Below are 22,565 nucleotides of genomic sequence, written 5' to 3'. Positions count from 1 at the left end.
TTGCCTAGATTGATAAGGCATCATTGATTTTCATGTACAGGTTGGGCAACTTCTGCAGCAGTTGGCTATGACTGATGATGATGGAGACCCAAGGCGGAAAGGCAGTTTATCCAAATTTGACAAGGTACTGTAAGAATTGCACCTTGCCGTCATTCAGACTTCTGTTGTTGTTTATCATTCTAAGTTAACTTTCTGCGATTCCCCAGAGTTGTGTAGCAGCTTTTCTGGACGTGGTGATTGGAGGAAGAGCAGTGGAGACCCCACCCATGTCCTCAATGAACCTTCTAGAAGGCCTCAGCAGGACCGTGGTCTATATCACACATAATCAGCTGCTAGCACAGGTATGCTCCTGATTTTATTTTATTATATGTTTAACCATTCATATCCAAATGAACAGCGGTATTTCATGTTATGTTGTCCTTTCATCATAGCACATGGTAATAACTCAAAAACATTCCACACTAAAAGTGCTTACATCACAGGGACCTAAGTCTCCCAACAGGCGGACCGCCGGACAAAACAGAAGGTTCTGATTTAAAAGACGGGGTGCTTCTATTATAATCGGCGCCACCTTTGTAGTTTTTACGGTAATGGTTTAGTGAGGAAAACACACAGACCAATTGCATGCGAGTTAAGCAATCTTAAATGATACTTCTCAGCCAATCAAGTTTGTGCATTCTAGGCGGTAAACATTGCGACTCTACAGTGCAGACAGGTGAGAGAGTTACTGTATTGGTGGGAATTCCGGCTTTTTTTAGTGAGCTAGAGCCACTGGCCACTTTTATTATTATTTATTTTTATAGCTGCACCGTCACTAACACAGCAAACCACTTTATTTTCAACTTGCCACTGTTTTGCCACTCTTAGCAGTTCCCCTGCCAAGTTCTCTGATGTGTGTGTGTCACTAAACTCAAAACAGTCCAGATGACAGGACACCATTTTATAATTTTCTATAAAGTCACGTGTAACAGACATGAAGGAAGTGATGGTTCTTGATGTCAGTAGCTTCTTTATCTCTTTCTTACAGTGAAGCACGTTCTCTGTCATACAGTTTTGGAATGTTTTTTTTCAGAGAGTGTTTTCCTGCTTAGGAGAACATACACTGGGTTACGAGCCTGGGTGTAGCTTTTCCCTTGTCCTCCACAACTGAAAAGCCAGAAGACCGTTCTATAGACCGTTCTATAATTCTGCCTTGTATTAAGTTTCAGAAAAAGGAAAAACGTCTCTCAGACGCGAACGACACATCACTAAGTTAGAGGCAAGTTAAAGATGGTAGAAAGAAAAAGAGAGCGATACAGGTAAGAGAAAACAAAGGGAGATATACAGACGACTGAGCTGGAGAAAGTTGAGAAACAGAGGAGTTAGACGGCGAAAGGGAGAGAAAAACGGCGCTCTCCAAAAAAAGGACAGTGAAAATAGAGCTGTAATCCGGAATGGACAGAGTCATTTCTGTTCATACTTCCCATTGGGAGCACTAAACCAGTGTGTCTCGTATGTTCAGAAACGGTCTCACGTATCAAAAGTGCCAATGTGAAACGGCATTATGAGACAAAACATAAAGATTTTGACCAAACATGCCCGCTAAAATCTGAAGTGATAACACAGAAACTAAGTGGTCTCACCGCTAAAATCTGAAGTGATATCGCAGAAACTAAGTGGTCTCAGAGCCCGATATGAGCAGAGTCCACCAGGACCCTGAGCCACACATTCACTGCCCAACAACGTGCTCATGAGTGTTCCCTCAGAGCTGCTGGGATTTTTCTCTTCTCTTTTTGTGTTGAGATTTATTATCTGTGAAATAGGTTGAGGGTGTTGAGTCGAGATGTAAAACAGAAAAAGGGAAATTCAAGCTATTGCTCCCTTTATTGTGTTTAAGTTTATTTAAGTTAAGCACTTTAATTGAACATGCACAATTTTTAACATTTTATTGATTCATCTTATATTTATAATTATTTGGAAATGCAGCCCTCCTTTTACTCGGTACATATATGTTCTATGTTGCGTGACAATAAATATTGTCAAAAAGTTTTTGAATGGTACTGAATTGTATTTCATTTGACAGTCAGGTATTGATAACATGCAGATGTTGATACAACTACTAGGCTACTTAGATATATCACAGTAAATAGCACCTTTCCTTCAAGAAATTTTCTCTAACTGGACCTCATTTCATTTTAGCTAAATACTCATACTCCTTAAGCTGCTCACACTGCTTTCAGATATGGTGGTCTTGTACAGGGGGGAGGGTGGGCAAATCTATGATGATGATGATGATGATAAAAAAAAAACACTAACATAATAATATGGAGAAGTATATAAGACGGTAGTCAGAATGAATTGTAGAAACACAAAATCACTTTGCTCACGGGATGTTTGGGAAAAAAAAGATCACACAATGCTTGATACTCACAGGTAGCAGCACAATTTTGTGTTTTGAAAGGCAGCTGTGATTTTAAAAACCTCATGTATTCAGCCTGAAACGGTTAGGATTTCATTTGAGCAAGAGGCAAGTGCAAACTTGCCAAGCTACTGCCGAGGAGAACATCTCACACCCTGTTTATAAGTTGTTTATACTTGTCCCCTCTTAAGGATTGAAAAATATTTTAGCATATTGATGATCCCTCATTTTGCTCCATGTCCTACCTAGGTGGACTTTGTGCGAAATGTGATGTCAGCAGACCACCTTCGGGACGAAGAGCACATGGCTCTGGAAACCCTGCTGGCCAACGTGCCCATGTCTCGAACTGTGAAGAGCAACAGTTTGGAGCTCACCCCATCTAACACCCCACAGCTCTCCCCAGCTACCACTCCTGCCAACAAGAAGAACAGACTCCCCATAGGTACCCAGTGCTCCTCTTATTGTATTGCTCCACACCGATAGCCTCTGCTTTCAGTCGCTCCAGATTTCAGAGTACATTATTGATATGCTCAATATGATGCAACCTCTTGTAACTTGACTAACTCTGATGTTTATGATTTGAATGCCATCATGCTTTATAATATCAGGATTTCCGAAACATGGAATAGAGTGTAGAACTGTAATATTTCCGCTAATGAGAAGTAAAATAAACAAGTTGGGTTGAGTGGTGATGGCTAGTGAAAGGCCTGCCTTTTATAGGAAGTTAATGAGCTTTTTCTCAGCTTGTTATGAAGATAATTAGCTTGGCCTGGATTGAGGCTCAATTACAGAAATGACAACCAATTAAATTGCCAAATATAAATGAACTAATTTTAATTGGAATGGATGGAAAGATGCATAGACTACCTTCATTAGCATTTCCAAGACAAATTATGCTGTAGCAACTCCCCCTTGATTAGAAATGAACTACTTCTGCCTGCTTCTCTGAAATATGATGTCTAAATACACAATATTGACTTGATATGGTATTGCATTGAATTTTGAGATGTACTCTGTACTTCTTTCTCCAACCCCCAACCTTATCTTCCTCTTATGCTGCCCATCAATGACCAGGACAACACTTAGCAGCTATAACATCCTGGGACCCCTCAAGCACCACTCTGTCTGCTCACATTCCATTAGTAACCCCTTTCGGTGGGTAGCCTTTTGGTTGTATTAGGGCTGGCGAGAACTAACAATCCATGTTGCACCCACTTACCCATTAGACACTACTCATTCAGCATTAGTCTATGCTGCAAGCTGCACCATAATCAGGCTGCCTCACAGCTTAGCAGCGCTTTTGTCCGTGTGCTTTCACCATGCCTGCTTTGCCTTGCACCGCACTGTAGCTCGCGATTAGACCCAATATGTTTTCATTCACTCCGTTTTCACAAGTTTTTGCCTTTGCTTCCTCATTCAGTGGAATATGGCAGCTCATTCCCAGGTAGAGTGGGGGGAAAAACCCTTAACTTTCTTGCCTACTTCTTGTCTGAACATTATGTGTGATCATAATAAAGGAAAAGATGTATTAACACCTCCCACAAAGCCGGTGATGGTGTAGATGCGTTCGAACTAGCACAGATGGCATCCATTTATCTGCCATAGAGGAAGGGCAATACTCATCATTCTGACGATAACAAGGATTTTAGGTGATCATCTCGGCCTTTTATGTTTATGAGTGTGATTGAAGAGGACATTGGGCAGAGTGTCAGATCCCCTAAAATACTCTATTTACATAATATGTTTTACAGCTGGCTCCATTTTAATGCTGTTCAGGCCTGGAAATGGCTATTCTTGCTTTGGATGGATTTCTTTCAAACACAGCTTCTATTCTGAATGAAAAACAACAGACAGCATTTGCTTGTGTTGGATGTGTACTTACCCCTCTGCTCTTATTTTGGCTGTGCCCTGCGAGTAAGGTCAAAGCCTCACTGCAGCTCTTTTATAACCATGCAAAACATTACGCTACATATCAGACCCAGCATTTAAATGGTATGAATGTCATGTGCTGTTTAAGTGCTTCACTATTTCTGGCGTGCTCTTGTGATCTCTGAAATGTTTTTGAAACAGATCAGGATGTCAGCATGTATCGGTTACAGTTTTGTAGTTATTTATTTTAAGTGGTATGAGTTGACTTAAATCTAGTTTCTTATGTAACAGCCTTAAAATGTACCGTAACACTGCCAAACCACATGAGGTTGATTCTCTGATTTCCAGATTCTGGCTTGAGTCATTCAGTTTCACCAACACTGTGCAGATTGCCTTAAATATGGCCTTGAAAGTGTTCATACAGTCCTTTATGTATTGCTCAAGTCTAACATTCTAAATTGTGCTTTCATCTTAATATTCTCTCATTGTGTAATCAGAAAATAACATTTATTCCCCTCATCCACGACCAGCAGCTGCTCGTAGTCGCAGCCGTACCAATATAGCCCAGGAGGGGGAGGTAGAGGCTAACTCCCAAGAGTCCATACAGGAGCTGATGCCAGAGGAGGTGCTGGTGATTTCACTCGGAACTGGTCCTCAGACTGTCCCTGGCATGATGTCAGAGAATGAGGTAATGCAGCTTCAATTAATGCGCTCATTTGCTTGAGAGTTGATTTGATGAAGTTGGTGTCATAAAATTTCCTTTGGTGCTTGAAGGGCGAAAAGATTTACTTTAGAGCTGGCATCATGCATTTTGTAGTGCTTTGTGCCTGTGCTTACAATGTTACGTAATTGATCAGAAAACGTGACCATCATTTTAAGACTGTGGCATCTAAATTTAAATGCCCCCATCTGCCTTAGCAGAAATGTTACAGCAATTCAAGTTTGCAGCCAAATATAAGTGATGGTTGTATTGATGTGCACACTTGTTTGTTACCAATGATGTTACCTCTCCACTGCTATGTAGGTCCTGAACTTGCAGATGGCTGATGGGGCCCAAGGGGAAGGCCCTGCTGATGACACAAAGCAGCATGGGAAACCAGACAAAACCCTGCGCTTCTCTCTCTGCAGTGACAACTTGGAAGGCATCTCAGAGGGTCAGTCCACTGTCTAAGAACACGTACAGCTAGAAAATCTAAATCCATCCATTCATCACACACATACTGTATCCTGAACACCAAAAATCTTAAAATAAACTTATTGCTGCAGTCTGAAAAGTCAGTTATGTTCTATGATCTGAGTATAACTGGCTAGAACAAGTTGAGAACAACATTTTCACTATAATTACAATTTTCACTTAGGTCCATCCAACCGCTCTAACTCTGTGTCATCTTTGGACTTGGAGGGAGAGTCTGTTTCTGAGCTGGGAGCAGGACCATCAGGGAGTAACGGGGTAGAGGCTCTTCAGCTTCTGGAGCATGAGCAGGGTATGTGCTTGTGTGTGAACGTTGAGTTAAAAGTGGAAATATTTAATGCAACATTTAAACAAAACGCTTATCAAATATAAAAAATGACAGAATATATGTCCACATTTCCTTCAGCCACTACTCAGGACAACCTGGATGACAAATTGCGTAAATTTGAGATCAGAGACATGATGGGCCTGACGGATGACAGAGACATCTCAGAGACAGTCAGTGAAACCTGGAGCACCGATGTGCTCGGTAGTGATTTTGACCCCAACATGGATGAAGATCGATTGCAGGAAATAGCAGGTAAGGCAGGGGCTACGAAAATGTATGAGTGGGTATATTGTCTGGTATAAATGTACAGTGCGACCATTGTAGAGTCTCTATTTGAAATGAGGAGCAGTTGTTAATTATCACAAAGTCAATTTAGAGAAATGTCAGCACCTTGTGGTATGTGGCTGAAATAGCATCAAAGACAGGCCTCTGCATTGTTGCTGCCTGCACACACGGCTCATTTGTTCAGTGGTTTTAAAACTGGCGTTCAGCAAACAAACAAGCACCAAGACAGTTGACCATACATTTAGTGATTGACATTTACTGTTGCATATCAATTGTGGTGAAATTCTTTCATTCTCAGCAGGATTTCTGGGTAAATGAGATGAAGATTGTAAATTAAAAATATGCCCACTATAGCCCTTTTATTAGAAAAATATCTGCACACTGTTAATTAGTTTCCAGTAAATTATACGGACGGCATTTTGCTCACATGGACCTTATCAGGCATTAATCAATCTTTCTTTTCTTCATTCATTTTTATTCATGCACGTTTCATTTATTGCTTAGGCAGCAAAAACAGCACTATAATGTCCTGTATTGCTTATATTTATTCATAATAGTCATCAGAGCACAAATGTCGGCAGTCCATTATTCATTTGTAGCTAAATGTTTCAGCCCATCTGACAACAGAGAGAGTCTGTTAGCAGGTTTGTGACACTTGTTCTACAGGATCACTCATGTTAGTGGAGACACGTAACCCAAACATGCACCTGTTTAAAGTTGATCTTGGCTTGGGAGGCAGTTTCCTGGTTCTGGGTTCCATCCCATTGTAAACGATACAGCAAGGCACATCCTGCTCAACCAGCAGGCTGAACCAACAAGTATTTATGCAATGTAAAAGACAGTTGGACTACAAGATGTGTTAATAATCACCCTGGTTTCCATCTGTAATACCTAAGTTTTGAGTCTTCATGATATTTGGAAACCCTCCTTACTGTCTCCTCTACCTCGTTGTCTTTCTTCTTCACCGCCCGCCCCCTGCCCATCTCTTTCTCTCCTTCCTCTCTCTCTGACATTCACTCAGTCCCTGCAGTCTTATTGACCTTGGTTCCTTCTCATTTGCATCCACCATTTTTCATTCCTCGGAATATGGCGTTGGGGGACTTTTCCATCATTAAGTGAATTTACAGCGATTTCCTTATGTGTTTTCTCCAAGGGATTGGGTTATGAGATGCACATTAAATATCCATTAATACCTCATTATCCCACTGATAAGATTACCATGATAATGAGGCAGAAATTCTAATTGTTTCACTTCTTGTTGTGCCACTCATTTAATCATCCACCTGAAAGACAAGTGCTGTGCGCCCCTACCTTGAAGACTGTAAACACGGACAGCAGGATAGAGCTCTCCCACCGCCAATGAGAGCCCTGCCCCCGCCAACAGCCGTACACACTGTTGCCTGGGCGCTGGCAGGCATTCACGCTCATGGCGGGTGTGTGCCATGAAGTGGAAGGGTGACGTACCGGGGGTGTGGCTACCACAGGTTGACTTTTGGTCTTCAGCCGCGGCCACTGACTCCCACTCACACCTGCTAGCTCTTTTCCCACTCCTCTGCATTCTTCCGCCTTGTTAATCCACAGCTTCCATAGCAACATAGTGGCGAGTAGTTTGTGGAAGGGTGAGCAAAGGGGTAATTTGGTTGTGAGTAATGCCGGGCTTAATCAACAGCTCAAAGTCATGGCCCTGGAGGCCAGGGTAGGGTGAGATATTGCCATTAACCTTTGACCTTTGGCACAGTGGTATACGTGCCTGTGGGTCCCAGCATGAAAGACGTGTGACCTTCAGCTCTGTCTGTCTCTGTATGGAAAACTCACTGTCTCCGAAGCTGCATTCCCACAACTGTCACTGGAGAAGCTTTATTTTGAAATGTGTTCCTGCTTGTCTCAGTCTAGCTCAAGACTTCAAATGAATAGAATATTTTGCCTAAATAACACTTTTAAATGAAATGTGAGATGTGCAATTGATGTTAGGTGACAGAATATGGTGGGACTCACAGTGGTTCTCACTTAAAGCAGAGACATTAATTCATTTTTGTACATTTGCTGTTCACACATTTTTAAAGTGAAAAATCTAAATAATTAATTCGAGCTAGTACAAACTGTGAATCAACACTGACACCATAACACCTACCAAGAACAACAAGGTGCCTTCCAGCTGACATTGTGAATATAAATCTGACCTCTTGCTGGTTCACGATTGTTAAAACGCCAATAAAGGCTGTTCAGGCTGTGCACAGAGCTTAATTCTATACATCTCTCTGTCTTTGCTCAGGGGCAGCTGCAGAGAACATGCTCGGCAGCCTGCTGTGTCTTCCTGGCCCAGGTTCAGTTCTGCTGGACCCTTACGGCTCCACCATCTCAGAGACCACAAGCGAGGCCTGGAGTGTGGAGGTCCTGCCTAGTGACTCAGGTGGGAAGTTTGATTCATCCTCCAGATGTAACATCCTCCTGTTGCAGACGTGTAACCAATCTGTTGTTTGGGTTATTGTCTTGATTCATGCACTTCATCTCCATGACAGTCACAAATGTGTGGTTTGCATGCATGTTTGTGTGTGTGTGTATGTGTATGCGTTTGGATGACTGTTGTGTACGGTAGGGGTTGGAAACGCCAGGTGTGGCTGCGCTGCATTCCATACCAAAAATGTGTGCATACATCTGTCATCATGTTTATATGCACTTGCCTGTCTTTCATGGCAGATCTGAATGTGCCAGTAAAAGGCAGCTCAGGGTTTCCTTGGAGAGACCTCCAGGTGTGTGTGCACCTGCAGTGAAGCAGTGGGGAGGAAAGCACAAGGACAGCAGCTGTCCTCAGTCAGTTTACATGATGTCGATTCTTCATATGGCTATAATCATAATTATATAGACTTAGCGTCCCATTGCACTAAGGCTGGTGTATGCATTTTCTGTGATCTGCGCATCTGTTTTCCAAAGCTAATGAAATTCAATAATTTATTAGATCATATTTTCTTTGTCTGTTTTTGCAAAATTAATGCAGTTTAGTCCAAACCTTTTATTAATGAGGGATAAGCTTAACTCCCCTCTTTGAAAACCAGTGTTTCGTGAAAATCAGTAGAGTGCTTTATTAACAGCATTAAGTGTTTCTTGGAAAAGCCTGAGCCTTATGTTAATTGGAGTAGTACAACATTTCAATATGTGCAGCCTTGAAATGACATGCATGAGTGTCTTGATTGCTTTTTGTTCCGTTTGCTGCCCCTGTTCTTTCGGTAATAGCACGATTGGAGGCTTGCTTGGAGGAGAGCGCTTGTTTCATGGGTAGGCAGCAGAAAACTACACTCTGAAGAGCACTTCACCAACACATTATTACTAACGAGCATGCAAATGAGTACTGCTGTTAGTATGGAGCCTCTGGGTTCGACCCAATAGCTCCATTGGGTAGCCACAGAATTGGCCGTACTAGCTTTAATGGTTTCATTTGGCAGTTATAAGACATGATAATGTATGCTTTGTTTGATTTCGTGCATATGTGTATCACTTGGTTTCCCAATAATCTTATCATAGAGGGGGGTGAAGTGAGAAAATGACCACCATCTGTAACAGACGGCCCAAAGCACAGCAGATTATTATTTCGTTTAAACGATATTTTGTCCAGACTCCGAGTGAGAAAACACACACATTCTTGTCCCAAATTCTGTCCTAAAGATTGCTTTTATTTTTCCTTTTGTGTTTATTTCCAGAAGCGGCGGACCTAAAGCAGGAGGAGCGTCTGCAGGAGCTGGAGAGCTGCTCGGGGGTCGGCAGTACCTCAGATGACACAGAGGTCAGAGAGGTCAGCTCGAGACCCAGCACACCAGGCCTCAGTGTGGTCTCAGGTATAACGCTATTTAATGTTTCACTCTCTTAAAATAGCGCGCCAGACTGAGTTGCCTCCTTTCTCCTTTTTGTCTCTGGTAACTTACAAACTGCAGGTAACACTTAATTGACCTCCGTAGATAAATGCAGGTTAAATACAACAAAACGGCCTCGCTGTCTTCGGTGTTGTGTAGATCGCTCATATTGCCGGGAGCGTTGGTAACCAGGGTTGTTGGGTCAGTGTGAATTTTTCGGTTTGACACCGGGGTTAATGCTGGTTGTCTTTTCCGAGGGCTCAGGTGGACAGGCTGTGTTGACATGCATGAAGTAGTATCCCAGATTAGGAAGCCAGCGGTGATGTCCCTGGCTCAGCTCACAGAAAAAAAGTCCCACGGGAGCCGGCCGATGGATAGTCTGTGTCTGATAATCACTCTTATATATGTCTTTCCCCTAACCCAAGGGAGCTTACGCTACCAATTTAGAGTTCCCAGTGGGTTCCCATCTGAGAGAGTCCGTGCAGCATAGTCTAAAAAAGAAAAAGTCATCTGTCGTTTGAGAACTGGAAATATGCGAGCTCGCTTCCCTGACTTCTGCCGGGTTGAATTATCTCACTGCGTGCGCGTCGACTTGCTTTTGTCCTGAATGTCACCACAGATGTGCGCTCGACGCTTTGTGCCGCAGGTATCAGTGCGACCTCGGAAGACATCCCGAACAAGATCGAGGACCTGCGTTCGGAGTGCAGCTCAGACTTTGGAGGGAAGGACTCGGTGACCAGTCCAGATGGGGAGGAGGCCGGCCACGGTAGGAGTGTGTCACCTCCCCAGTAGGCGAGCTAAGCCATCAGTCCAGTGTCTACCTGGTCAAAACAGCATCAGCCAGAGCGATCAATCCCTGTCACTTCCACAGCTGCCACCAAGCTAGAACGCCACTTTACTTTCACCCAACAATTAAAACACTCGCTCAAAGTTATGGTGGACTTTTAAAGATACTTTTGTTAGTTGAGGTTGATATATTTAACATTACTTACAACTAATAGCCTTTGTGCATTTGTGTATTAGTGGCCAATTTGGTAAATGCTGAGAATTATGTTGTTGTGTTGTTACAGGGGCACAACATCCAACTTCTCCACCCTCACAGACCGATTCCTTGCTGGCCATGTTCGATCCCCTCTCCTCTGGCGAAGGTAATTTGCACTCCCAGAATGCTCAGTAGCCAATCAGAGTTGGAAATGGGTATCATTAAACCCTGGCCCTAATGTTGTGGGCTCACAGAACAGCTTGAGCCCTGAGAAATTAACCGAAAGAACGTCTGTGCCCCTCACCCTAATCTTACCCCAATTATTGGACACAACATTAGTGCAAGCAAAACCTGCAGGAATGTCATTCACCTAGCCCATTTAGTATCTCGCATTTCCCTTTGTAGTCTTTGTCCCTCCTTCTGTGGCATTGTGTGGAAATTGTTTGAGAGAGGAATGGTAGTGGTTGTGTGTATGTGGCAAGGTGAAGGGATGACAGGCTGAGAGACCTCACCCCAGGCTCTTTGGCACTGTCCCCTCATCCCACTGTGCGCATGGCACCAGGCTGCTATTGGAAGCTTTTCAGGAGAGAGAGTCTACCCTTGGAACAGGTGGCCTAGCTGCACCTAGGGCTCGTCTCCCACTAACATCTCTCTTTAGCACTCTCCTCAACTTTCTAGGTGTTCTGCAGTTTTTGTAAGGTCTATTAGCTGCTCTGTATGTCACAGGTAAGGTGTGGTGGTACAGAAGACTTGGTTACCTCTCTCAGTAGACTTAAGAAAACAATTAAATACCAATTTCTGTCTGAAATCTCTGACACACGGTTTATCCCAAATCCTTTCATTTCTGTCCTGTGGGCTGGTGAATGACACATTCCAAGATGTAAGGGGCTTGTGTGAAACGTACTTATGTTCAAATTGCCAGGGTGTGTAAAGGCTGTGCCATAGGACATTGGACAAATTGGCAAATGTTCATTGAATAAACAAACTCAAAGTTAGAATTTGTCTTTTCCCCTCAGGCTCCTCTACTGGAACAATAGTGAGGCCCAAAGTGCACTATGCCAGGCCCGCTCACCCTCCCCCTGACCCTCCTATCCCTGAAGCCTTTGCCCTGGGCCACGAGACTCGCCACTCTCTCTTCACGCCCCACTGCTTGGCCCAGGCCGAGCTGGAGCACACCAAGCAGCGCCACTCCTTCCCTGACAGGCTGGTCCGTAGCCGCAGTTCTGACATTGTCTGCCCGGGCCGCCGGCCCACAAGTGACCCTGGCCTTAATCGGCGGGTAGCAGTTGAAGAGCGTGACCCTGCCGGGGTCTTCGCCTTAGGACCATCATCATCCCCCAGCAAGGACTCCCTGAAAGGAGAGGTAACTAAGAACTCTGCATTGTTAGTAAAGACAAGGGCTTAAATTAAAACACAGTCTTTGTTAAGCTGCATGCTAGTCTGCAAACATAATACTGGCGTTCCATCCAAAGGCTGAAGAGAGGAAAGACAGTGATGATGAGAAGTCTGACCGCAACAGACCATGGTGGAAGAAACGCTTTGTATCAGCCATTCCCAAAGGTAAGCAAGCAGACCACTGGGTCGTATTAAGTGTCGTCTCTTTCCAAACTGAAAAATGAACTTCTGTACATTCAAAAGTGATCTGTTTGACTGCGGTAAGTTTCTTTTTTTGTTCCAGTAAAAAGCTCTCTTAATCACAACTGACAGGAAATATCACACTTTAAAGAGCAGAGCGAAAAACAATTTATAATGTGAGAAAGAGAATGATGATCCATGTTGTCCACTCCGTGGCTGATGTTCCAGTTGGAAAATGATGTTTCTTGTTGTTTGAAGTTACTCCAGAGACGTGTCCAGTCCTTTTTCTCTCACGTCTCACTGGCTGCAGATTTATATAGACTTTTCAAAGCTAATCAGTCATCAGAGGGGCTTTAGCTGGGTAGATTGTATGGCTGTAGCCCTCCCAGCAGTGCTGTCAGCCAGCAGCTAATGGTCATTAGATAGACCTCTCTGTCATCAGCACTGATAGATGACACATCTCTTGTTGCAGTTCTACTCTACAACCATATCTCATACATCTGTCTGGGAAATAATGAGCTGTGCGCACACGAAATGACTGCTTATTACTCTTTGAGATAATGATGGTTCTCAAGTAAACATTAAATTGATATTCATAAAATGGAGGACTGTGTGAGCGTGGAAAAGTGGAGAGCCGCAAAGACCAAACCAGTCAACCTCCCGCCAGGTAGAGTCCATTTTGTTTGTCCTGCTGCTCTGCATAGCGATGGCACAGACAGTTGTCCCGCGGAGCAGCAGCCTGTGTGTGAAAGGCCAACCCTGTCTGTTGTGTTCCTCACAGTGCTGTATTGGACGGCTGAGAGTGATGTCCCAGGTAACGCTTCCATGCTGTCGTCATTGAGCTTTAGTTGCAGCGAGCGGCTGCGTGCCATGCTGCTTTGTAGTCATCACCTTTATGTGTTAGATAGAGCTGTGATGTTCCATGGTGCAGCCTGAGTTCACGTGCCCCCATTCCTCATCCATGCATCCACCCTGTCGCCGTTTTTTGCTTTTTAACATTTTTACTACACAGACAAGACAGAATATCAGTGTAGACGCTGAATCCAACCTTTGCCGCGAGACGTGGACTCTCTTTCGTGTCCTGTTAGCACCTTTTGTGTTAATAGGATATGTTTGACGTACATGTTTTTTCTTAGGAGTAACTGAACCATTGTGATATTCTGTTCCGAGCCAATGCATTGACTCACCATTTAAATATTTATTGTTTTGCTTTTCTGGTAGTGGAGCCCACATTAAGACTTTTCTACTGATGCCATACATCCCTCATTGAAATTCTCAGTCCCAGCACAACCCATGAAAAAGTACCAAAGATTTACCAAAGTGCATTTTTTGATGGGCTGTCAAGAGGTGACTCATGATCGGCCTCTAACCCACTGATAGCGAAACCGGTGTCTCTCCACACAACTCAGTCACTACACGTCTCTCCTCCACAGCTCCGATAGCAGCTTTTCGGAAAAACAAGCAGGAGAAGGATGATATGGTCCAGGAGCGCGTCCCACAAGGTCTGTCATTATTTGTTTTTGTCACATTCCCTTTTCGACTTGAGCTCACTGACAACAGGAGGACGCATCCACTGTCATTTCTTAAATTAAAATCTCACGTGTTGGTGGATTTTTTTCATCACAGATGACCCATTGCCAAGACAGAGCTCTCAAGCCCAGGCAGCTGAAGACATCCTGGACAAGTACAGGAACATCAAGAGGACCAGCCCCAGTGAAGGAGCCGCAGCTGGAGCTTCCTACGATGCCACAGGAGGTGAGAGGACACCCAGGAAAAAAGCCACCCTGGCATATGCTCATATTTGCACACACTCTTAGATGAGGTCATTGAATTTCTTTTGTCTTTTGCACGCGTCGACAGATCTTTGCGTTGAGGAGAGCGTGCACGGATCTCCAAGAGAGGACACTCTGCAGAATATTTCCACAGACGACCTGCCGGACTCCGCCAGCCAGACGGCACACCAGCATGACTCCAAATTCTCTTTCAGGTCAGTCTTCTACAATCCCGCAGAAAACCACAAAGCGAGCAGTTGTGACGGCTTGTTCATTGTGTTAAATTTGGATGCATCGTCCATTTTCAGTGATGCCAAGAAGAAGTTGAGATTGGCTTTGTGCTCTGCTGACTCAGTGGCCCTGCCCATCATGGCTCCTGCCACCACACGAAACGGGCTGCCGGACCACACAGACTCTGAAGGTAGGCGGTGTTATAACTTATCATGGTTATATACATTTATCATGACTGTGTCCTATGTAAAACAATTTACTAGTCATGTGACAAATGAATGGAACTTAACATCACCCTCTGATACACCCAGGTGAGTGTGTTCAGTATCAGTGCACACCCGTGTTGTACTTTGCTCTGTCTGCTACATTAGGTATTTGTGTCACACTTTGTGTCATATGGGGGCAGCCAAGTGAGCGGGGGAGCTGGGTTCAAGCCCCTGTGTTGGCAAGCATCCAACTCGCTGATTGCGTCCTTAAACAAGACACCGTATCCAAACCACCTTCACCCTCTGACTCTGCTTTCACCTTCTTTGGAAAAGGTTTTGGCTGCGGTTGTAAGTGGGGGTGTATTATAAGAGGATTCCCATGTGGGATCAACACAGTATCACATTATTAAACCATCAGGCACATACTAATGAACCTCAGAAGCCCACAGAATCATCCTGACCCAACATTTTATCAGAAAAATGAAGTATTTGAGAAAAAGAGGTCTTAACTTTTCTCTCAGCGAATCTACAAGATACTACCTTCTTGTCTTCACGTCCTGAAATAGGACAATAGCAGGCAGAGCACAGTGACATCCTAACAGTAAAGCTATAAGACTGCATCTTTGCAGCCATCGGTCACATTGTCTAGCAGAGGCGGCAGGTTGATCAGATTACAGCCAACCAGCCGTTCCTCTGTGAGTGAAGAGCACCGTATCTAACGCCGTCTCCCTATCGTCCTCTTTTCCAGACAATGAGATCGTCTGCTTCCTGAAGGTCCAGCTCGCCGAGGCCATCAACCTTCAGGACAAGAACCAGATGGCCCAGATCCAGGAGACCACGCGCTGCGTCGGCCGCTTCGACTCGCGCACCTGCAGGAAGCTGCTGGCTGCCATCGCCGAGGATTACAGGTACCTGTGGGGGCCTGGAGGGACGGCGCGAGCTCACTTAGGACACCCCATGGGTCTTTATGTTGTCATTGCTCGGTGCATAATGTTATTTTCAGCTACTGCAGAGATGCCCTGCTTCTAATTAAATAGATTTCTCCCTGTGTTTCCTTTTTAGAAAGCGAGCTCCATATATAGCCTATCTAACCAGGTGTCGTCAGGGGCTGCAGACCTCGCAGGCCCATCTGGAGAGGCTCCTGCAGAGGGTGCTGAGAGACAAGGAGGTAGCCAACCGCTACTTCACCACTGTCTGTGTTCGCCTCCTTCTTGAACACATGGAGGCCAAGATGCTTGATTTTATTAAGGGTATGTCTGCATGTTCACCTCTATTCAGATATTAGAGTTGTTGCGATTGTCATCCGTCAAAGTTTAACAATGTGACGTCAGCGGATAATAAGTCACTCAACAGTCTGACAGCCCAATTAATATTTATTGCTGTAGAAGTTAGTGTATGTGCTAGTTGGCGTTAACTCTGTGCTTTGTCTGCTTTCCTCCCAGCATTCCAGGGGTGCACAGCTTCTGACGATAAGACGGCAGCGGTGGAGGATTTTCTGCGCTACTTGTACGGTGCCATGGCCCGCGACGCCATCTGGCAATACGCAAGCGAAGACCAGCTGCAGGACGCCCAGATGGCTATCGAGCGTAGCGTTATGAACCGCATCTTCAAACTGGCTTTCTACCCCAACCTGGATGGGGATATTCTCCGAGATCAGTGAGTAGAGCTGGAATGGTTGTGCTGGAGTCCATTTTTTCTGCTGTATTTTCACTTTGTGACCTGTGTTAAGACCGCAGCAACAGCTATTGGTAAGAAGTGAAGAGTGTTTAATTGGGTGTGTCCAATGAGAAGCTGGGTGTAATGCACCAAACGTGTCCAGGTGCACAGACGTGAATTAAAAAGCAGCCAGTGTTTCAGAGCCGAGTGTAGCCTGAGGACTGAAATGGAATGTTTGCTTTTTAATTTGCACGGCATCTGTGCACCGCTGTTTTTGGCATAAAACTTTAAAAAGCATAGATTCTTATTCAGCGGAGAATTACCCAAGTATAGCAACTTACTCCCAGAATGATCCATAATGAGGTTTTTGCTATTGAAGTTGTTAAAACATTCCTGTCAGTTCTGTGTTGAATTGACTCAGCAACACATTTGACTCCAAATTCCATTTTTTTTTGCGTCATATTCTTAATGTTTTAAATCAAACAACAGAATATTTACTTTTGCGTTTAATTGTATCAGTTGTGTTTATAGACCAGACAAACCCTGTGCCTGTGCTGCAGTCACGTGACTCGGTTCTCTCGTTGCAGGCTTTTCCACGAGCACATCCAGCGGCTCACGAAAGTCGTGACGGCCAATCACAAAGCTCTTCAAATCCCAGAGGTAAAGTATCATTCAACCGATTGATATGTGACATTGTTTGGAGGTGTTATCATTGTCTAGATGCAGAGTTTCACATGTTCTGTCTGCAGGTTTACTTGAAGGAGGCTCCCTGGCCCTCTGCACAGTCTGAGTTCAGGACCATCAATGCCTACAAGACGCCACGAGACAAAGTGCAGTGCGTCCTGCGAATGTGTTCCACCATCATGAACCTCCTCAGCCTGGCCAACGAAGACTCCGTCCCTGGAGCGGACGACTTTGTCCCCGTGCTCGTGTTTGTCCTCATCAGGGTGAGACTACTGACATTCTTCTTGACATTCTGTTGTGTTTATTCACTATGAAGAAATTTGTAGCGATTTAATGTTTTTTTTTCTGAAGTTTGCATGAATAATCTGAATCGTACCTTTATAGTAATTGCAGTGCATGGTAAAGATTGTTGTCTGATAACCCGTGTGGACATATTTTACATATTTACATATTTATGGTTGGATTCTGTATGGCATTGCGTGAGGTTGTTTCGGCGGCTAATGTGGGCCCATCCCCACATCTCCTCCCCTCCAGGCAAACCCGCCCTGCCTGCTGTCCACCGTTCAGTACATCAATAATTTCTACGCCAGCCGGCTGAGTGGGGAGGAGTGCTATTGGTGGATGCAGTTCACCGCGGCGGTGGAATTCATTAAGACCATCGACGATCGCAAGTGAAGCAGAACAGCCACCTGTATGGGCAGACTGCGGGGGAAGGAGCCGGGAGACTGGGAGACTTCCCAACCAACTGCTCCCTCTGCACAGCTTATCAAACCTGGCCCTCTGCCTGCTCTTTATTTGTATAGCTTGTACATAGCCAGAGACATTGAAAGATTACAAAGTATATATTACTGTACGTATGTGGACAAATCCATGTATTAGACATGGTAGGAAATGGCCTGGGGGAAAAATAGGAACGCTGTTAACTTTGAATTTCACCCGATTTGGATTCTTTTCCTTTTATCTCTTGTCTTTTCAGTCATGTTTGGGTTACGGGGTCTGTATTCGGAATTTTATACCCGTAGTAACCCGTGTAAACAATAAATCAACACAAAAGATAATCCTATTGAAAAGGGACCAGGCTTCCTTAATGTGATCAGCTTTTCTTTTTTTTGTTTTAATCTTGTAATTTGTTTTCCCGAATGATGGGGACGGGCTTCCAAGTTAAATTACAATAAAATGCTCATTAAATGCATTGTAACCTGGGGATTTACAATGCGTTATAGTTACTGATGGGGAAATACACTCGGATGAATTTATCATAACCATACTCATAAGGTTGGCACATCCTATAGTCAGGCAGCTTCTCATCAATCGTCCACTTCATTCTATTCCCAAACGTGTGTGTGTCAGTGACAATTTGGACATCAGGGGCCCACATATTTATGTGAAATAAATATTTATTTCTGTAATTCTATTTAATTCTTTGTTTAAATCTACCAATGAAAATGCATATCATGCCCATTTGAGATGTCTAAGGCAAAGCGATGTTATGATGAGCTTGCTACAGAGGCTTCAAGTGTTGAAAGGCACCTTATCAGCGAGTCGCCCTTAGGTGGGGGACGCTGCAGTGAAGATACAGGGTCATCATTGAGCAACACGTGCACACTTAGATTAGTGTTATTGTTGAAATAGTGCCTTTGAGGTGGGGCGCTCTGTTCTTTATCTGTAAGTCCCCTTTTTGAGTATTTCTTTTTTGTTAAAGTAGGCATTATTCCCACCCCACACACTCAAACGGGCCGAGGCCACATCTCACCGAGACACCTTTCTGTCCAGCCCTGACTGCAGGACAGTGGACATCCATCACCACATCACTGATTGTCACACAATTCAGTCCCTTGAACGCACATCGAGCGCTGGGTTCTGAACATCATCATCCCTTCCTCCCCCCCGCCCTCCGGCCCTTTGATATCCTCGATCCTACCTCAGAGTTGAAACCAACGATCCTGATATCAGCCCCACTTACAGTCACTTGTCTTGCATTGGTTGACAACAAGAGTACTGGATAATTTTTGCACTGGTCAAGGGTTTGCTGTAGATTTGTAGATTCAGCGCTGTTTTTTGTAGGGGAAAGTTTATGGGGGGGAGGGCAAAGGTCGGATGCGGAACTGCTGTGGTGGCGCTTGTGGTCAAATCACCCTTAAAAGTAACACGAGTCTTTCTTAGTGAACAAATACATTTAGGGTTAGTTCAGCTCTTATTCTGGGACGCTACATGTGTCGGCATGGGCAGATGAGTGAACTCTTGGATTAGCTCTCTACCTCCTCGTAAGTTTAAGAAAGGGACTCGTGTGTTTATGTGCACTTATACTTCTTTCCTTTGTTCCTCCAGTTTGGTGTGCCGTGTTCTCAGTGTCATTGTATCTTTCCAATAATAGTACAAGCATGTCTGTAATTACCCCCAATTACAAAAAAAAAAAAAAAAAAAAATTATTTTCTCTCGAAATCCTCTGCTTGTTTTCGGTGCACAAATGTGCCAACGTGTATAAAAGTTTCAATAATTCAATACTTTTCACAGTAAAATGACCTGACAGCACAATACACAGGAGGATGAAAGAGCAAATAATCAACGGCATTGACTCGTTTCTGACTTGCAGTGTATGCTAGCAGTTTGGTGAGGTTTATATAGTGAGCGTATGAGAGGACTGTGATAGGTTTGACCCTCTGCCTCCTCTTGCATGAAGTCATTGAATGGTCTGTACATTCTCAGCCATGCTAAACAGTAGAATAGGATTAGTGTCCCCCGCGGGCCAGAAGCTGAACCTGCCAGAGGAGGCAAAGCTTTTCGTTTGCATTCTGTGATGCTCGACGATTTATTTTGCACAAAAGAGATGTCGCTTCCCGGAGAGTTTTGACAGGGAGCCGTGCTTTTTGAAATTCAAATTGTAGCCTTGTAGCGGACCACGTTATTTGTGTAACACACTAAAGTCCTGTTAATGAATATTCATCTTTCCAGGCAACATCACCTGCATTTTGTATCCCACTGTAGTCGCATATGCACCGGGTTTTGTCGAGGTACCTAATGTATATGTACTTCCTTGCAGAGTCTGTAATCAATTTGATGAGAAAACCATGCACTGGAAAATCCACTTGCAGGTTGCATCTATACTAATTAGGTTTCTGTGATGTCACTTTAATTGGAAATACATACTGCACAAATCTGATGAAATTATTTGGACCTGGCTTGTGTTCCAGCTTTTCCTCAGAGTGACCCAGTGAGGTACAAGCGTCGTAACCAAACACTCTGAGGTGAAAGTAAAGTGTGTATATAACTGTGATAATCGACTATAATTTTAGCCGTGACTGTATGCAAACCTCTGGCCGGTGTTATAGCAGTGTAAACATACAAAAGAGGCTTTTACACTCCTTCCTTTGCCGTACAAAAAGAGAAAAGCCAAGCAGAGAAAGAAACATTTTACATTTAAACCCAATTTTACATTTAATTGTAAGCTTGTACATTTATAACATGCAAGAAAAGCCGGTGTGTCTTTACTGTGATTAATGCGTTATGTAATTCTTTAAAAACAATAAAAGGAAGCTGAAGTTTTTCTCTGTGGAGGACCGTTATTAGCGTTTCATCCCCATGTTGCTTTTCGGACAGTTGTAGGTACAATCTGGTTGACGGTTCACACAATGGAAGAGATGAAAATTTATGCGTGGATTATAATTGTTAGTGGGGGCAGCGGAGCAGCATCATCCAATCTAACAGCCACAAATAGCAACCTCTCAGCAAACATTTAATTACTGCTGACAAGTGTACGGTGGATTGTAATTGGAGATATCCCCTCATCTAAAACCCTCCTTACTTCACCGATTGCCTCCTCTAATAGTCATCTTTTTTCATCATAAAGTTCTTTGTGGGGTGCTTTGTATCCCCCGATGATTATCACAATTGTTAATTTAAATTCAAATTTTGGTGTGTGAAGTTAATTAGTTGCATAAGCCAACATAGAGAGATGGGCTAGATTTGGAGACAGGATCTTTTTGACTGACTTTTAGCTGATATGAGATGCATACATTCATATTAAAGTCCATTACGCACAGATCACGTGCATCAGGTACAGAATGTATCATACCAGTGCAGTCGTGCTTGTTTTACTGGTGATAGCAGATGGATCCAGTGGAGAAGAAGGGCTTGTTTGACTCAACTGAGTTTCATATTGATGTGGTTCTGTTGCATGTAGACATAAACAGGCCTGAGGTCTAACCCAGATGGCTGTGCAACAACAGACGTTCAGTCCAGCGGGGCTTGTGCATGACTTCACACGTTGGTCTGGTCCTTCCTGACTCTGGGGGAAGAGTGGAGGCATAGGAGGAAGAGTGGCCTCCTCCAGCTCAGAGTCAGACAAAATGGAATTATTTCTGTGGGTTAACATGCATAGAAAGCTATAATTATTATTATTCAGCTTCCACTGACTGAAGACACACTGTATATGGAGAAGATGTGTGGTCACAGGTTTGTAGTTAACACACTTGAAGTGATTTTATGCGTTTAACACATCTAGGCTTTTAAGACTCATCTTCAAATTTGACCAATTCTTTGCCAATTCATGTATTATGAATTAATTGACGATATGGTTTAAATCTTTCCCCACCACTATGTGAAGGGCAGCATTAAAATGGTAGTGTGCAAAAATATGGCAAGATAAAAAAATACTCAAATCAATCGAAAATGAATTCCATTCATGCCCTAAAAGAAGAATTCCAACAATTCCATTTGAAGTAGATTGTTGCTTAAAGGAAAATCTAGTCATACAAGAGCAGGAGGAACACCGTGAAATATCACTAAAAATTTGCTTCTAAATAGGAATATTACCTGGAATGCCGGAGCGACTTTAAATTTGTCTGCATGCATTTACGACTTCACTTATTCTCCATGTTTAAAGCAGCTGTTCAGGCTCTTCACATGAGCCCCCATACAAACATCAGCGTTGCCACTGTATTCTCTGTGAGCCATGCGTGCTGTTCCCTGACTGTCCTGCAGATGGCAGACACACCATTCACCAGGACGGTCTCCAGACGGAGCCGCTCAGACAAAGAAGACTACGGGGCGCGACGGCTGACATTTGAAGCCAGTGGGACTTGTTGGCTGAAAAATGTAAATAATAAAAACTAATACTAATACGATTAAAAACTATAGCAATGAGACACTAATATTTTATATTAGAGATAATTCAAAATAGTATGTACATATTATTATTTAGCATCAGTAGTAGTTACTCAGTAGTATTACTGATGATTTTGTTATGTCGTATTTTAAAAGGGAACAAAAATATGTACAATAATAGAAGAAGAAGTAATAGTAGAATGGACACAAACAAATGAAAGTGTTGTATTTGATTTTGATATTGGGATTATTGCATTGCAGTGTCTCAAACATATTACAAAAATCCTGACATCATCCTTAACCCCTGACATGCGCACACTGCCAGATCCACGTCCATATTCTATAACTTCCATATGATTAGTGTGTGTGTGTGTGTGTGTGTGTGTGTGTGTGTGTGTGTGTGTGTGTGTGTGTGTGTGTGTGTGTGTGTGTGTGTGTG

The 22,565-nt window shown here is 43.6% G+C and overlaps 1 protein-coding gene across 8 annotated transcripts in view; it reads left to right on the top strand.

The window, feature by feature from the left end:
• The window catches only part of gapvd1 (GTPase activating protein and VPS9 domains 1), a 29,006-nt gene extending 8,439 nt beyond the window's left edge, over window positions 1–20,567 (top strand). Inside the window, exons 6-30 of one of the 8 annotated variants that reach the window (XM_076154060.1) lie at window positions 41–124; window positions 207–341; window positions 2,648–2,840; window positions 3,473–3,553; window positions 4,801–4,955; window positions 5,292–5,421; window positions 5,626–5,751; window positions 5,866–6,039; window positions 8,345–8,482; window positions 9,304–9,345; window positions 9,768–9,902; window positions 10,564–10,683; window positions 10,988–11,065; window positions 11,916–12,262; window positions 12,372–12,459; window positions 13,908–13,976; window positions 14,101–14,229; window positions 14,335–14,461; window positions 14,555–14,667; window positions 15,432–15,591; window positions 15,746–15,933; window positions 16,126–16,339; window positions 16,927–16,999; window positions 17,089–17,286; window positions 17,558–20,567. In XM_076154060.1, the coding sequence (XP_076010175.1) occupies window positions 41–124; window positions 207–341; window positions 2,648–2,840; window positions 3,473–3,553; window positions 4,801–4,955; window positions 5,292–5,421; window positions 5,626–5,751; window positions 5,866–6,039; window positions 8,345–8,482; window positions 9,304–9,345; window positions 9,768–9,902; window positions 10,564–10,683; window positions 10,988–11,065; window positions 11,916–12,262; window positions 12,372–12,459; window positions 13,908–13,976; window positions 14,101–14,229; window positions 14,335–14,461; window positions 14,555–14,667; window positions 15,432–15,591; window positions 15,746–15,933; window positions 16,126–16,339; window positions 16,927–16,999; window positions 17,089–17,286; window positions 17,558–17,698 (3,438 nt within the window). In that variant the 3' untranslated portion in view covers window positions 17,699–20,567. Of the gene's footprint in view, window positions 1–40; window positions 125–206; window positions 342–2,647; window positions 2,841–3,472; window positions 3,554–4,797; window positions 4,956–5,291; window positions 5,422–5,625; window positions 5,752–5,865; window positions 6,040–8,344; window positions 8,483–9,303; window positions 9,346–9,767; window positions 9,903–10,563; window positions 10,684–10,987; window positions 11,066–11,915; window positions 12,263–12,371; window positions 12,460–13,907; window positions 13,977–14,100; window positions 14,230–14,334; window positions 14,462–14,554; window positions 14,668–15,431; window positions 15,592–15,745; window positions 15,934–16,125; window positions 16,340–16,926; window positions 17,000–17,088; window positions 17,287–17,557 lie in introns of all 8 variants that reach the window. The other 7 variants (XM_076154059.1, XM_076154064.1, XM_076154063.1 and 4 more) reach the window with 7 other exon arrangements.
• The last annotated feature ends 1,998 nt before the right edge of the window (window positions 20,568–22,565 follow it).

Source organism: Genypterus blacodes, unplaced genomic scaffold (assembly GCF_046128005.1).
Source record: "Genypterus blacodes isolate CSIRO-AG114 ecotype Tasmania unplaced genomic scaffold, CSIRO-AGI_Gbla_v1 ptg000061l_1, whole genome shotgun sequence".
Taxonomy (NCBI): Eukaryota; Metazoa; Chordata; class Actinopteri; order Ophidiiformes; family Ophidiidae; genus Genypterus; species Genypterus blacodes.
Note: the sequence above shows the minus strand (reverse complement) of the source record. Positions and strands in the feature narration are given on the sequence as shown.